This window comes from Nyctereutes procyonoides, unplaced genomic scaffold (assembly GCF_905146905.1).
Source record: "Nyctereutes procyonoides isolate TBG_1078 unplaced genomic scaffold, NYPRO_anot_genome, whole genome shotgun sequence".
In the NCBI taxonomy this organism is placed as follows: domain Eukaryota; kingdom Metazoa; phylum Chordata; class Mammalia; order Carnivora; family Canidae; genus Nyctereutes; species Nyctereutes procyonoides.
This window is the reverse complement of record NW_026575142.1, coordinates 45,284,297-45,301,248: the sequence shown is the minus strand read 5'-3', so window position 1 is coordinate 45,301,248 and position 16,952 is coordinate 45,284,297. Positions and strand designations below refer to the sequence as shown.

At 37.0% G+C, this 16,952-nt stretch overlaps 2 protein-coding genes across 7 annotated transcripts in view; one reads left to right on the top strand and one right to left on the bottom strand.

The window, feature by feature from the left end:
* The first annotated feature begins 762 nt into the window (after positions 1–762).
* On the top strand, positions 763–5,585 carry DNAJC19 (DnaJ heat shock protein family (Hsp40) member C19). 2 transcript variants are annotated; one of them, XM_055308330.1, is made up of 6 exons: positions 763–902; positions 1,684–1,735; positions 1,818–1,891; positions 2,995–3,074; positions 3,921–3,991; positions 5,407–5,585. In XM_055308330.1, the coding sequence occupies exons 1-6, from the start codon at positions 900–902 to the stop codon at positions 5,475–5,477; spliced, it is 351 nt and encodes a 116-aa protein (XP_055164305.1). In that variant the 5' UTR covers positions 763–899; the 3' UTR covers positions 5,478–5,585. The 2 variants fall into 2 exon arrangements, with proteins under 2 accessions (XP_055164305.1, XP_055164306.1); XM_055308331.1 differs by lacking the exon at positions 763–902 and adding an exon at positions 923–1,443.
* Positions 5,586–13,308: 7,723 nt separating this feature from the next.
* Positions 13,309–16,952, bottom strand: part of FXR1 (FMR1 autosomal homolog 1) — a 64,887-nt gene continuing 61,243 nt past the window's right edge. For 4 of the 5 annotated variants that reach the window (XM_055308103.1, XM_055308104.1, XM_055308105.1 and 1 more), the window contains 2 exons: positions 15,119–15,210; positions 13,309–14,364 (listed from right to left, as the gene is read on the bottom strand). In XM_055308103.1, the coding sequence (XP_055164078.1) occupies positions 14,194–14,364; positions 15,119–15,210 (263 nt within the window). In that variant the 3' untranslated portion in view covers positions 13,309–14,193. The remainder of the gene's footprint in view (positions 14,365–15,118; positions 15,211–16,952) is intronic. The other variant, XM_055308107.1, reaches the window with a different exon arrangement.

Here is a 16,952-nt window from a genome sequence, read left to right as displayed (position 1 = left end):
CCAAACACTGTAAAACTTCCTTTCTTTCCTCTTCTCAAGCATTTATTATTATTTAGGGGATATATGAGACTGATGCTAGTTTTCGAGGAAAGGGAGAGAAATTTGAAATAGCCCTTTTCGGTTGTGCGGATTTGGGGACCCCGTGTTCAGAATATTAACTGTCTCTGAAGTGAAAAATTCCGTTCTACAGAACAAAACCCCAGATATTTATTTACACGAGGTCAAGTCACAAATCAAAAATCCTTTTTAAATAAGAAAACGCTACTGAGCAGCCGTGAAACACAATGTGGTTTGTTGTTTTGGTTTTGGAGGCGGGGGGGGTGGGGGGGGACATATTCTCGTTTGCTATACCGGCTTGCCACATATTTATTTGGCTTCGAGGTGGAACTGTCATGGCATATTTGAGGATGTTCATTACCCTTGACAATACCTTGACAAAATGAAAGGCGAATGCACGTGCTGAAAAGGGGGGGTGGGGGTGCGTTCTGAGTAAGGCTACACCGTATTCGTCGTCGCCCTTCGGCATCAATACCTTCCCCGACAGGAGTTTCCAAACACCTTCCGCCTGGTAGCCAAGGGCAAAACGGAGAAGCCCCAGCTCCGAGCCCGAGGAAGGAGGCGGCCCGCCCGCCGCCAGCCAATCTCCAGGCGACTTCTGCACCTGCCCACTGCTCCAGCGACCTTTCCCCTCTGGCCCTCCGCGGGCCCCGTTTACGACAGTTTTCCGGCCTGTTGGCGGCCCGGCTGCCGTCTTTCCTGACGCGCCGCGGTCGGGGCGGTTTGCGTCCGCCGCTGGCGGGGGCGGCTTGGCTGTCGGGTAGAAGCGTGCGAGCTGGCTGCGGCCTTTGGGCTGGGATGAGCCGCGCTCTGGGTGGAGGCCGCGGAGCCGAGCCGGAGCCATGGTGAGTGCGGCCTGCCGGTCTCCTGAGCGGTCTCGGGCCCAGGCCTCGCGACCTGAGGTCGCGACCTCGGAGGAAAAGAGCCGAGGTTTTCTTCCCCCTTGCGACTCTAGGCTGGAGACGTAGGGCCCCGGACAGCCACACCTTCTGGGACACAACCCCTCTAGGGCCTTTATGGTCTTCTATGGCCCTTCCGCCAGGGGCTCCGGTCTCTGGCCCATCGGCCCCGAGGCTCCGATTGTCGCTGCTCTTCGCCCGGTGCAGCCTCGCGACCTTCCTTAGTGTGTCCTTCCCCTGGACTCCGGCCGACGCGTCTCTTCTCGGGCCCAGAACACACTGGGGATTCTGCGCGGGGACCGGGGACGCCACAGGGTCGAAGGCGCTTCGGCCCACGTTTTGACGTTGAAGCGTGTTGTCAGAATTCTGCGGTGACCTCACGTCGTGCTTTGTCCAGCAGACAAGTTACTTCCTTCGTTCTTGACTGAACAGGAGTGTGGTTTCGTTTGCCCAGAGATGAGAGGTGTTCAGTTCCACTGTCGTAAAAGTAAATAAGCAAATCCACTCGCCCTTCTCTTTCACAGTTGAAAATCCCATAGCTTTACAATGACTTAGAGTCAAAAAGTTGCAGTCCTCCTGAGAGATGATGGGCAGACGATTTTCTTCCTCAAAGTTGTTTTCCCCTTTGAAGTAAGACTTGTAATGAGTTTGGGATGGGACGATAGGTACGCATAGGGAAAGGTGAGGATTCCAGAAGTAAATGATTCACTCTGCTTCCCCTTACCAGGCCAGTACCGTGGTAGCTGTTGGACTGACCATCGCTGCTGCGGGATTTGCAGGTTTGTTTACGGTTTGGGAGTCGAAGTGAAGTGTAGGGGAGGTTGGAGATTTTTTTAATTATTCTGTTGCTTTTGTTTGTAGGCCGTTATGTTTTGCAAGCCATGAAACATGTGGAACCTCAAGTAAAACAAGTTTTTCAGAGTCTACCAAAATCTGTAAGACATGCTAAACATTTTTGCTAATTCTTTGCTGCCTATGTAGGAAGCTTAGAGTCACACTTGGAGAGGGTAAATTTCCAAACATCCATGAGGTTCTTAGTGCTTTGGGCCCCTTCTCTTGTCTCCCACAAACAGGGTTTAGAAGTTGAGGTTTGTGACAGAATTGTGGCTAAGGTATTGAAATTCTAGTATCGTGAAAGTTAATGATCACTTTATTGTTTAGAGAACTAAAGTACCATTTGTCCAGATTCTTGCCTTCCCTCATTTGCTCTGCATGACCAACACAGGGACCTAAGGATCTGCAGTGTCTAGGGATCCTGTGTTGTGTGGACCTGGCACTCCCCAAGGTACTTGGGTAGCACCAGAGTGAAGTAGGCTAAAGAGTATGACTGGATGTGATGTTTGGCTGTGACAGCTTGTTAGTATTTTTATTGAATGTGACAATATGGTGATGGTAGGCTTTACTAATATGATCTGGTAGCCTGGTTTTCTCAATACATATCTTTTTTTTTTTTTTTTTTAAAGATTTTACTTATTCATGAGAGATACAGAGAGAGGCAGAGACACAGGCAAAGGGAGAAGCAGGCTCCTCTCAGGGAGCCCCATGTGGGACTCCATCCCAGGACCCTTGAATCATACCCTGGGCCAAAGGCAGCAGCTCAACCCTGAGCCACCCTGGCATCCCTCCATACATACCTTAAAAGTCTTGTTTTAGTAGTTACCTTGACTCTCAGAATACCCTTGAATCACTCATCATAAAAGATCTCCAAATCCTTTTCTTGAAGCCCTTGTTTTTCTAACACATAATCATATTCTTAGGTCAAATTTTCACCTGTAACAGCTAACTTGGAATAAGCTTCCCTTTATTCCCAGAAGAACTGGCTATGAGGCACCTCTTCTTACATTTTTTAGAATTTTTCTGGAGGAAAAAATTGATGTTTAATATCCTTAAAATACTGGTTGCTTCCTATAAAGCTAAAATGCCATAGTAGTTTTAAAGTTCTCTGAATTGTCTTAATTTTTCTGCTGTGAACATTTTCAACATTTTTTAGCAACTTTCAGTTTATTATCTATTTTTATGAATGCATTTCCTCTCTCAGGCCTTCAGTGGTGGCTATTATAGAGGTGGATTTGAACCCAAAATGACAAAAAGAGAAGCAGCACTAATACTAGGCGTAAGGTAAATAATTTCTAATATTTGTAATATTTTTCTACAACTCTTTGAGATATGAGCAAATATCCTTTTACTAAGAGTTATAATAGGGTTACATACATTGTAATATCTAAACACTCCCTGTAAAAGTCCAGTGAGAAGGCACACTAGCACATAAGGACTTTTTAATTCACTGAAAGATTATTGTTCTTTATAACATTTTTTTTTAAGATTTTATTTATTCATGACAGACACAGAGAGGCAGAGGGAGAAGCAGGCTCCATGCAGGGAGCCCGACGTGGGACTCAATCCCAGGTCCCCAGGATCACACCCTGGGCTGAAGGCGGTGCCAAACCACTAGGCCACCAGGGCTGCCCTATAACATTTTTTGTAGTGAAATTCTGCCTTCATTTTCAGATACTTAAACATGCTTTCCCTTTCAATAAAAGGACTTATATAATGATTAGAAAGTTCAAATAATTTTAAGATTTTATTTGAGAGAGAGCATGAGTTGGGGGAGAAGCAGAGGGAGAGAGACAAGCAGACACTGTGCTGAGCTCAGAGCCCAATGCAGGGCTGGATCCCAGCCTAACCCCAAGATCATGACTTGAACCAAATCAAAGGCAGACATTTAACCAACTAAGCCATCCAGGTGCCCCTCAACTAATTATAAGAATGCAATATTTTCCTAAGGAGCTATTTAGTTCTGTGATTCAGAATATTCATCATCCGTGTATGTTAGGGAAGAGGTTCCTAAACCACTTTTCATGTTGACTTGATTTCAGTTTCACAGTATCTTTAATTGGCCTTTATTTTTTTGATGTGATCCAGAAGTAGTCTGAAGTAAACTATACCTTTTTCTTTTTAAATTAGCCCTACTGCCAATAAAGGAAAAATAAGAGATGCTCATCGACGAATTATGCTTTTAAATCACCCAGACAAGGGTAAGTAGTCATTAAATTCTTGTTTTACGTGTTTTTTTTAGTGACCAATTGTTACTAGTGGAATAATTTCATAAATTTAATTCTCGACTGTTTCAAGGAAATGCTTAAATCTGTGTGTGAGCACCGTTGCCCAGGCTAGATCCATTTGTTTACCAGCTTCAAAATCAATGACGCTGAAGATTTACTAGAAGGTCAAGCTAAAAAGTGAAGTAAACGTGTGATGAATTTTAAGTTCTTGTTAGTTCTTTTATTAACTATTCTTTTATAACTATTATTTTATATATATATATAAAATAACATATATTATAACTATTATTTTTATAACTTAAAAGAATAAATTCTAAGTGAAAAATTTATAGAATAGTCTTATACTTAGTAGTTACTGTAATTTGAAAGTAATGATAAGCATTACCATTTTCTCATCTTCCAATAGTGATAAAATGTAACTTTTACTAGTCTAAATACTATTAATACTGTTTTGGGGTTGGGGGGTCTATATGAAAGAAATGTTAAGTTTCAGTTAATGAAATGTCATTTTTTTCTATCCATTTAGACCTTGGAACTAGGGGTTACCTGGTTAGAAACCTGTATAATTTGTTTGATACATTTCTAAGCAGACCTAGCTGTGTTGAAAGCAAATAATTACTAGGAACACCAAAATACAAACCCCCAAATCCATGTTCTACTGCTCAAAAAAGGATAGGCCTTTCATTAAGAGTGTTTTGAGTTTAAACGGGTTTGTGATTGTTTGGTACTAGACTGTCGTAGCCTACTTTACAAAATTTAGCTTGTTTTATTGGTGGGCTTCTGATAAAGTGTAGTTTGGAGCCTATAAAGTTCCCTTTCTCCAAGCTGCTTCTTGGTATGTTGATGCTTCCTGCTCTGAGAACTGCATTTTGAGAATCACTGCTCCAATACAAAAGCACCGGTAAGGAACATCATGAAGGCACAATAACAGGAAAAGAAAAAAACTGAAGGACAGAGAAAGTACAAAGTATACTGGGGTCTTTCCAGCAAAGCTCACAAACCTCTGAGAACATCATGTTTTCAAAGTAACATAGTACAATAAATTCATGTTCATTTATAGGCTTGTAATCATAAATAGGTAACTTACATTATTTCAAGGTCACATACGTTGGGGGCAGCTCTTATTTGTCACTTTAGTTTTTGAAGGTGCCATTTTTGTGGAATTCTTCCTCACATGAATTACTTCATTTCCCTTTGGTCAAATATATTTGACCATATACATTTGGTGATCTGGTTGCAGTGTCATAATTATTTTAAAAAGTCAAAATACGATTTCTGCTAGTTCCACCTCCCAGATTAGTAGGGATCCTTGAAACAAGAGAATAGGTCTTCACAAAGCAGAAATTGAAGTCATATTATAACTATTCCTTTTTTCTTTCTTCCTATAGGAGGATCTCCTTATATAGCAGCCAAAATCAATGAAGCTAAAGATTTACTAGAAGGTCAAGCTAAAAAATGAAGTAAACGTGTGATGAATTTTAAGTTCTTGTTAGTTCATGTGTATGAGTGCTAGCTTTTTATAATAAAATGCCTCAAAGCTACAAATCTTAAAAATGATTTAACACTATCTAAACCAAAGCTTTGATAGAAGTTTCTTCTTAGAATTTGGAGATTTTAAATCAGATGATACAGAATATTTGGAGATTTAACACTCAGTGATTATGGATAAATACATTCCATTTGAATAGAAATAGACCTTCTCTGGCTTTGAAGGAACCGAACCCCCAATTTAATGGGATACTGAAAAACTGGAAATTAAAACACAATGTGATAAATTCTGCAGTGGAATTCACACAGGTTGTTATAGGAGGGATTTATCTTATTGGGAGAAAACACACAGGTTTTAATAGGATGGGTTTATCTTATTGGGAGAAAAGGCTGCTTAAATTTGAGAAACCAACCTCACTGCTTAGATACCTTAAATCTTAAGAGTGAGTTTAGCCACAACTTTGACCATTTAAGAAATACATCTAACTCTACACACATATATATGAATTAGAATTTAGATTTCATACCTTAAAAACTGTAAGATTTGACAGTAGAGGTCTTGTTTTTAATCAAGAAGTATTTCATTGTATTGAACTAGCCACTTAAAGAAACTGACAGTTTATAAATTGGGTTTTTTTGTTTTTTTAAGTTTTTCCATTTGTTATGACCAAGCTTAAATACAATTAGCAAAACTAAAAACCGAAATGTGCTCAATTATGAAAATATTCAGCCTGGAGTATTGGAAAATTTGTAAGCTCCTATTTAAATGACATTTGAGGGTAAATGGCTATTTGTCTAACAAACTATCGTAGGATTTTTTTTTTTTTTTAATCGTAGGATCTTAACCAGAGGACCTGTATAAGAACACCTGAGGTAAAATAGTCTGTGGCCACCAGCAGGAATATTTTCTTTAGCTCTAAGATGTTAATTTATACTATCATGTGAACTTTATGTCATGTTAAAAATTCTCATAAATGGAGAACACAAAACTTTCAAGGTCAGATCAAAATGGTGGTAATCCTATTTAGTATTGGAATGTGTTTACCTGCACTTCAGATTAGGGTTATATCCGCCTTCTCCGTTTCCTTAAAATCTGATCAAGTCCACTTATGATTTAGAGTAGGAGAAAACACCAGCTTAAGGCAGCCATGGCTTTTATAAAGTTGGATAAATCTTTTTAGTTATTTCTAGAGATAAGGGCTGTGAAGGTTAATTTGTTACTCAAAGTAGTTTTGTTCTGTGAAGTTACTGGAACACTGAAATTAGCAAATGCTGAACCATGTGTTCATAGGGGAATTAAGGTTCCTTTGAACCTCTGGGCCATGTTTTTATCAACCAGTCAATATATAGCTTTGTTTTAGCTGTGTTTCATATATAAAGACATTTATGTTGTTGATTCATTAATGTTAAACTTGCAGCCAGCCCTAACACCTGTCATTACGTCACAACCTTCTTCTTGTTTAGGACTTCACTAGGCTTGAGGGCCATCTTAAAGTCCCGAGTAAGCACAAAAATGTGAAAAAGTCGGCATTAAATGGACCATAGAAGGGATGCTTCTTTACAGTATGGTAACGGAAACAAGGCAAGCATCACTTTGGGCATTGGGTGATATAAATTCTTCACCACTCTGCATGTCCCTGAGCAGGAAATTAACTTGGGTGTTAATTCTGGGGTTACAAATAAATTTTGACAAGTAGGTGAATTTGCGAACAAGGACTCTAATAACAGGATCAACTAAATTGGCTTACTAACCTTTTCTTCCCTTTTTTTGTTACTAAATCAAGTTTTAAGAAAAGATACCAATTAAAACTTTTAAATTAGGGGCGCCCAAGTGGTTCAGGGCATGATCCCCGATCCAGTCCCACATCAGGCTCCCCATGAGGATTCTGCTTCTCTGCTTTTCTCATGAATATAATGAAATCTTTAAAAAAAAAATTTAAGTTACAACAAAGCAAATTTTTGAAAAACACATGGGAAGTGAGAGAACATGCACACAGGCGAGCAAGCATTAACTCTAAAAGGGCAAACTTCTATACTGCGTATGCTTATAGGTGTTTAATGCAAATAGCATGCCTGTTTTAAGGCAAGTATTAAAACAATGAAAAATGCTTTTAAAATAACACTAAGCACAAGAGCACGTTTTTCTTTCATAGTCATCAGTTTTATTTCTTCTAGGTTTACCTTTTCTAAGTAGAAGAATCTACATCTCGTAGAGTATGAAGCAAACTTGCCATATTTTTCTTGGGAAAAAGTCACCTGTGTGAGGGTTCCTGATCATAGTGGTTAACTGATGCAAGTATGATCTGTATTGAGAGCCTCCATCTTTTAATTTTTTAACAAAATATGTATGTATAATGTTAACATTTATTGACTACTTACAGTGTACTAGGATTGTGGTTTGGCAAGCAAGGAAACAATAGGTTAAGTAAGGCCCAAAACAGTATCTGGGTGACAAGGCTGGTCTTTCTCAAATCTAAAGTCCATTCTGTTAAGCTGTACTGTGATATCTGTCACTAATTTGATAACCAGGGATGGCTTGGTGTTTTTTTTGTTTTGTTTTTGGTGGTAATGAAATTTGAATCTGGGAGCTGTCATTACTTTGCTTTGGGGCCATTTTATCAGTAGGCACTCAAGACTTTTTTTTAAGGGGGAGGGAGGTATGAACACAGTAAGACACAGGAAGTGCACGTTTCAAGTCAACTTAGGCAGTAATATCCAGGCAACTTTGAGTATACTACCTAATCCTTAGGCCTCTGCCTCTCCACCTGTTAATAAGAACCAACTCAAAAAAAAAAAAAAAAAGGTTCCTCCACATTTTATAGGTAGGAAAACAAAAAGAGCAAAGTATTTTGGAGGTTACACAGCTAATGAAACTACAAGCAAGCCCGGGGGGTGTCTGATCCAATTTACTATGTTCATTTGAAACCGTTCTCGCTATATTGGTTGAATAGGTTACAGGGGAATTCCCACCCACAGTCTTAAATGTTAGATCTGGCATACTAGAGATTAGTTCCCCTACTTTGTCCCTTCCATTTTGCCTTCACTGCCTCTGGGTTGACATTACTAGAGGACACATGTGGCTTTGTAAAAAACTCCTTTGCTGGTGATCAAAGTGGACTATGAGTGGTCCTGAAAGCTAAATCCTTTCCTACTTAGAATTTTAGGAAAATTCTCTTAACATACTTCCCAAATGATGGGAATACCTATGGAAGCATTAAAAAAAAAAAAGTCCAATTATACAAATCAATATCCCAGAACACCCAAACCATTCAAGAAATGAGAACTTGTATGAAACAGGTGGCATACTCATGCCTATATATTCTAATTCTAGATATTGATAATAAGATTTTCTCTGCTAACCTTAACAGAAGCTTTGAAAAGGGTCTCAAAGGCAGGTAGAAAACCACTAATTGGAAAAAATCAGGTAACAAGCATCCTAACACAAAGGTAAAACCCTAAAGCATGCTGAACTGTGCCACACTAAAAAGCTATATTCAGCCTATTGAAAATGTATGCCTACCTTAAAACCTTGCATCAAAAATAATTCTTTAAAAAATTCACTCAGGCAGAATGCTTCATTTAAAGAGTTGACAAGTGAGATTTTAAGTTTCCACACTGGCTGAATACAGAATTGTTTCAATGGGAGAGCAAAAAGGATAGAAAAAATTTAAATTTGAAGTATAAAAAACGTTATCTAAAATGCTTGAATGGGTTTTTGGTTATAAAAAAGAATCCTGAACTGTGAGTAACCTTGAGTACCAGGAAACTTAAATGACCTAAGCTCTGCTTTTTGTCATTGGCACTGTTGTTGAGTACAGTGTGTCTGCTTATAGCCAAATGTTGCCTTAGCAACAGGATCTAGGAAGAGCTTCTATCCAGTGTTACAGATTATTTCTTACCCAATGAAAAGGTCCATGGTCTAGTGTTAAGGTATAATCTGAAATGTTAACATTTGCTGTTACTTTAGTACAGCTGCAATTAATGGAATTTCTTCTACAGTAATGTTCACATTTTTCTTTACAACCTGAAAAGGGCAGGTTCAAAAGTGAAACTCAACCAGGTCGAAGCAGCATAAGCTCCAGGCAACAGCGTAAACTGGTTTATCTACAAAAACTATGGGAAATATTTTCTAATACCAAAAAAATATGTTATCTACTTTTGACAACTCAAGTTAAAAAAAAGGTACAAAACATTTGGAAAATATTCCTGTTAATTTCACCCCAGGAAAAACATACCAATCACTAAAACACAAATTTGAGCTCTTCACTAGTATACTTAGTAGCAGGAGCAAGTATACTTTGCATACAGTTTAGTTGTGAATGTCTGGTTTAGGTACATAGAAACTCCCAATTCTGTACACCAATACCTACAATTCTGAAATTATCAAAGAAATAGGCAAGTCAAATGGACTAGTGGAAAAATCCTCTTACCAAGATTATAGCCTGCATTATAGTCCATACCTTATTTCAGTACTTCAAGTAGTGAATATAGAAGGTACAAAAGAATGTCAATTTAAGCAATCCACTGATAAACTTCTTCAAAAATTATTTCCTTAAAAAAAATAATAAAAATTATTTCCTTAGTGTTACGTACTTTCCTCATCAAGAAGGGATTTTCTGGGTGTTAAAAGACTCTTGGATTTCTAGAGTAAATGATTATACTTAGAAATGTTTTGAGCAACACTGAGCCATAGGAAATTGCCACTGGGTCTAAAATTGCCAACTATTGACAATTTTGTATGGTTCAACATAATCTACTTATTTTCAACCAACAGTTGAGTTCAACTTCAAATTACTACCATTTGCCAAAGTTTATAGCAGACTATGATTGTTGCTTTATTACAGATCCTGAAAACCCAAATGTTATTAAAAGTAGTAACTACTATTAATTCAAGAACACTTAAGAACTAAAAGTTTTAAAAAGGAGTCACCAAATTCACTATACCAGATATCCTTATAAAAGTTAACAGGGAGCCAAACCATAACACCAAAGATAAACTAAGTGAGGCTTCAACCAAACATCCTTTTGCATTTTGAAATTTTGTCAAACACTTATATCCAGTTCAAATCCAAGTTCTTCAGCCCAGGGCATGATCCTGGAGGCCCGGGAACAAGTCTCATATCGGGCTCCCTGCATGGAGCCTGCTTCTCCCTCTGCCTGTGTCTCTGCCTCTGTCTCTCTCATGAATGAATAAATAAATAAGATCTTAAAAAAAAAAATCCAAATGTAAAAGTTTCCTTTACCCTCATTCCATTATCAATCTCCACCATCTGCCATAGACCTTCCTGCATCATAGCTAGTTTTCCATTCATCTGCCCTCAGTAGACCAAGTTTATTGTAGACACAACCTAGGAAAAAACTAACTAGGTTGGTTTCAACCTCAAAAAAGTAGAAATCTGTGTGAAGACAAACGGTACTATTTCCCAACCTAATTGCAACATTCAGTTAATATACCAACTCCGTAGTGACCTTTCTCAAGTTACTCATTAGACTCACAGCAAATACAAAAATGCCTGTGACTTAGCATAAAGGTAATGGATCAAAGCTACAGAAGAATGGCTGCCATGGAGAACCGGAATACAAAAAAATGCCAGCTACTTTTGCCTCTTCCTTACTAGCTTAGTGTATGTCCTTAGGTTATTTTACTTGCCTACATGTACCTCTGTGTGTGGGTTTTTGGTTTTGTTTTTTTTGCAAAATCATTTAAGCAATCTCCCATAACCTGGTTCTAAGGAATGCCTGTACGGTTTTCATGAACTCATCAGTTTGATATGCTGCTTCTCTTAACCTACAACTACTTAAAATCTGATCTACCCCTATTATAATTTTACCAACAGTAACTGAGCTATCAACAAAGACCCCTTTACACCATTTTGCAAAAGTTTTAGGCCCAATGAAGTCTTTAAAAAGGTGATGCCAGGGAGTGCCTGGATGGCTCAGTCAGGAGAGCAGGTGATTCAATCTGAGTTAAGTTTGAGTCCCATGTTGGGGATTAACATTACTTAAAAATAAAATCTCTAAAAAGATGATCCCAAACCCAAGAATACTAGGTTTCCCAAGGCTCCACCTGTGGTTTCATGTAAGTATACTGAAACAATGTAAGGACTACATAAGACCTTTATACATATAAATTTGAGGGTCTTCTAGCATGTCCTAACTTACCAGTAAGTTTTCCCATAGCAACATCTAACTGGTGTAGTAGCCAAAAAAGATGCACTCCTCTCAAAATAAATCGGAACATATTACTTCTGTTGGGGAGTAGTAGGCTTTTCACTTCTTGATCAGAGTATATGGGATTTACCCCAAAAAAGCCTATCTTGGGAGTGCCTGGGTGACTCAGTCGGTTAAGCATCCAATCAATTTTGGCTCAGGGAAGCATCTCAAGATTATGAGATCAAGCCCCAGGCATCAGTCTCTGTGCTAGGCGTGTGGAGCCTGCTTAAGATTCTCTCTCTGCCCCTCCTTCCCCTCTACTTGGGGGACTGGGGGAGGCCTATATGGTTCTGCAGTACACAAGACAATAGGTTTAGTTGATTAAATAATAAAATCTTGGTTCTGATTTCCTAGAATATGGTTATTCTAAAGAACTGCTTGCACTATTCTAGGATGGTTTTATGTTACTTTCTCAATAAAATATGGAAGAAGGAACTTAATGTATCTATTCCATATGAAAGAAAATGACAACTCATTTTATCTTTTTACCATATTTACCAATTTGGGAATTAATGAAAATTCTCATAACTTATAATTAATCTGTAACCCTGTTACTGAAAAGAACAAGAGTTTTACTTCTAACCTTTGATGGTTAAAAAAGGTGTGTGTGGGGTAAGTTTTTAAAAATGAGAGTATGAAATTATTTGGTACCATTTTAAAAATGCAGGGATTATGCTATTCATACCACATCTTAACTTATAGTTACCAGGGTTTTTTAGGAAAATGCATTTAATACCATCACATCTTAACTTTGGTGACAGTAAATTTGAGATGTAGGGTTATATGTACACTCACCTGGCAAATTAATACATTTTTAGCAATACTTTGAATTGTCTTTGTTATTATAAATTAACTAAAATCACTTGAAAGTTTTATGCACATTATAAATTAACTAAAATCACTTGAAAGTTTTATGCACATAACAAATTAAGACAAATTATGCACATAAAAAACACTTCAACACCAAGGGTTGTCTTTCTTGCTCAGTTGCCTATGCGTTATTGGGGGGACCCCTCCAGTAAACCCACTTTGGTATGACCTCCCAATTATCTGCGTAATTACTCTATCATTGTTACTCTGAACACACTTTATGTGAAGTCTTTATCTTCTAAAATTAAGCCATGTGGCTAAAATAAATACCAAAAAACCTACAATCATTAGTATGACAGCCTTCAAAATTATTTCCTTATAGAATCAAAAACCAAGTTAATGGTCTATTTCTTATTTTAAAATTGCTCACCATTCTTCTTTATAAAAATAATTTTTAATAAATTATCAAAGACCAAAGCAAAATTCTGGATTTTACCCCATAGCCTTCCCAAAAGTTGCCTTTGTAAGATTATAAAGACTTGCCTAATAAATATATGATCAATTCCCTAAGCCAATCTACCCCAAAAGACTAAATTTTAAGTGCTAAGATTTCAGAGGATTCATAACAAAATGATTAACTGACCAATATTTTAGTACTATTTATGAGCAAGTATAAATGCTTTTGAAAAAGCAATCAAGATGACTATTCTAGGCCTATTACTAGCTCCAGCTACTTTGCTACAATTGTTATAAAAAGTAAAAAGTTAAAAATCAGCAAATGGAAGATCAAAGTTTATTTACTACCTGCATACAAAAACATATTGCACATCAAACAACCAAAATCAAAAAAAAAGGGGTGGGGGGGAGAAAAAGGAAAAAAAAGAAAAAGGAAAAGATACTCTACTGAAGACTAACATGTACTTTTATACAGAATAAACCTCCTGGAAATTGATCTTTTCAGTAGTTCAGGTTATGTCTGAAATGGACAGGACTAATTCAGCTTAGTGTTTTAACTAAAGCTATGTTTGATTTTTAAATACTGTACACTTTAATAAATAAACCAAACAAAGCCTCAATGTAGAACAGTCACTGCCAATATCACCCAGTGTCCCTGCAGATGAGAGTTTAACAAATGAATTCCAGTGGTCTGCAGATTTTTCCCTACATACAGCATTTAAAAAAACACATTAAAACAGACCAGTTTCCAGACTAAACTAATGGAGAAATTACAATTCAGTGCAAAATATTTTAGACTGCATTTCATTCTAGTTTTCCTCAGGTGAAGAAGTGGTTGCATATTATTAAAAATGTAACAAAAGCAGCTAATGCTTTCATAAAGATATTAGGGATCCCACCCCACCCACCTCCCCCCATCTCTGCCATATTTTGAAAACAAAATAACATTTCCTATAGCCAGCAACTTTTTTTAATGTTACATATACTATTCTCAAGGCACATCTGATGATATATTTTATAACACAGTAGGTGTCAAAGTATGTTTAACATATGATTTCTTCAGGATCCCTCCCCTTTCTGAATTCCAAATGGAGGAACTGAAAGTGCGATGTAAAGACTGGCGATCCATATTCTATCTTTGGCAAGCTTGTACAAGCACTATTGTAAAATGTAATGTAAAAGAACTGTAAACTAGGAACTTCTTCAGTTTATGAAACACCATTCAGGACTGCTGCTTCTTGAGTGTTTTCTTCTTTTAAGGTATTAATCTTTTCTTCTCCTGGAGTACGCTGTAGCTTAGAAATTTCATCGCCAGAAGCACTAGTTGGGCCATTTATTGCCTTTTCTGAAGGACCATGCTCTTCAATCACATCTTTTGCCTGCCAAAGGGAGACAACTTTTTCAACTTCTTTATAAATGAAATCTACAGCTGAGGAGGAAAACAGCTATATAAACATTAATTAGCTAATAAATCATTTTAGTTCCATAACCACATTGGATCAAAGAATTAAAATGTTCTTAAATTTTCAAAGCATATACCAATGTACTCCACTTTTTTCATCTCTACCTTTAGTACCTAGCAGTACTAAATCAAAAGAATCTGTACTTGTTTACTGAAAACTTGAACCTAATTTAAACCACTGGAAAACTCATCATGTAAGACACAAAGTTAACACCCTAAGCACATAAACACCTATTTTACTCACCTTTTTTTTTTTGAAATTCACATTTACATTTCAAATCCCTTAAAGCATTTAAAGAATTGAAACTTAAAAGGTCTATATCCATCAATGAGAAGAGGTATATAGCCTATTGCTCCCCCAAAATTAAGCCAACAGTCTCTATGCCCAATATGTTTGGGTAGACTGAATTTTACAAATGCTATTTGGAATTCTAAATGAAAAGTATTCCAGGCTCAAGCATGCATATCTTCAGTTACCTGGGGCCAAGAACAAAATCAAGAGTAGTCTTTAAAATATTATTTGTCTAGTTGGGGAACAAGTGATCGATCATACAGTAAGTTAAGTAAAAATAAAGCTAAACCATACAAAAAAAAAAAAAAAAAAACAAAAAACAAAACAACAAAAAAAAAAAACAAAAAACAACAAAACCTACAGGTTAAATTCTCCTTACCATTTCTTTCTTGTTTTTAGCCAAAGTTTCCCTTGGGAGGTTTCTTTGTCTGCTCTGAGACTCAGCTCTAGAAATATAATCTGCAACTGTGACTGTTGAAGATGAGAAAAAAATTACAGGTGTTGAAAAAATATTTCTAAAGTTTATTTATGGATAAAGAGTAATTTTACTTTTAAAATAAACTGATGGTGGGTAACCCAATTTCGAAATTTTAAGCGGGGTACCACCTCCAACCAAAAACAAAACTTGAAAAATGTGCCTGTGATTTAATGGTGACAAGAGAAGATTCCAAGCTGGAGATCCAAGGAAGCCCAGATTAAATCTGCTTTCACAAGAATCCAGCCATTTCTTCTGGTTGACTCTACAGTTGTGGGATATAAAGTTTGATACAGAAATCCACAACCAAGAATAGGAAATGCAGCATTCTAAGCCCAGTGTTTGCAACTCTCAGTTGGAAAAAAATGGGGCATATTTGGTACAATCATGGTGTGCTATATATATATATTTTTAAATTTGAAAATTCATCAAAGATATAAAAGACTTAAATATTAGTCGGGTTAAAAAAAAGCACAAGATATCCAAATGTGGTGTTTTTTGGTTCCCTTTTCACATTTCACACCAGAAACCATTCTGAGTGATCTAAAATAAAAAAGTACAAGCAAACTAAAACCACCCTAAAAATGTGAACAATGATCCTGGTGGGAAAAGGGCCACCATTAATTCAGTAATCCCCTCTTCCCCACTTCACAATCTTTCAAGAGACTGACTGAAGCGTATGTGTGTTTGCAAGGGAAGTGGATGGCAACACTGATAGAAGACTACACCCTTGGGCCAACCCAAGTGCAACAAATGATCTCTGTTCTACAGGTACTCTGGCCTTTACACCTCAATCCTTTCTCTTTATGACTTACAACTTAGAATTTACTGATTTGGAGAAGTAGCAAAATATTCGCTCTCTTTCAAGGAATTGTTTTCTCCCAGAAACTGGTGAGGAAAATCTCTGATTATATGAAATATGGTATATTTTAATTTATAGAAGAGCAAGTTAATGTAAAGAATGAAAACTCAAGAAAATTTTAAAGTATTTATTAAAAGTCACTAGGGGAGAAGTGGCCCATCAAGTTCAAATTATATGAAAATAAATCATTTTGATAAAGAAGCTGGATAGTATTTACAATTCATTTTTTGTGAACATGGATTACCATAAAACTTTTATTAAGATCCAAGAATTTTCTGAAACTATTAAATGAATCTTAATCTCAAAGAAACCACTGAATTCAGAATATAAACAATTTATAAGAAACAGCACTAAAGATGTTTCCTGTCTAATAAAACTGCCTCTTCCAAATTTTAAGAAACCTGGTGTGCTCATTTTTGGAGCTTTTAAAAAAAATCATTTAAATCCACTCTCAATTTATAAACACAGTTAATAATAGTTTCCAAAATTGAGAAGAGGCATACTATCATATCCATTTCATTATGATGTCTACATACATGGTGGCAAAACCATTAGATCTGATTCTAGTTTGGGGAGCACCTTAATGAATTCATCCTGTTTCCATAGTTCCACCCTCAGTGACACCTGAACCCAGCTACTTGCACAAACATATTGCTAAATTTGAATATTTGATGGTTCTTAGAATCGTCATCCACTTCTTCCACTATCTACACACAGAGAACAAAAAACAAACCCTGCTGACTCAAAGCCTGTCTACAGCCAATCCTTAAAATACTAGCCATTTAAAAGGACAATAAAGATTAATAAATATTTAGTATCTAGGAAAAAATATAGGGATTTGTGCAGCATAATTTGGACTGCAGAATTTCTTTCTAA

Bases quoted from the DNA above. Each gene is read 5' to 3' on its own strand.
- DNAJC19 (XM_055308330.1), top strand. The intron at 1,736-1,817 runs GTTTGTTTACGG...TTTTGTTTGTAG, and splicing joins CGCTGCTGCGGGATTTGCAG to GCCGTTATGTTTTGCAAGCC. The intron at 1,892-2,994 runs GTAAGACATGCT...TTCCTCTCTCAG, and splicing joins TTCAGAGTCTACCAAAATCT to GCCTTCAGTGGTGGCTATTA.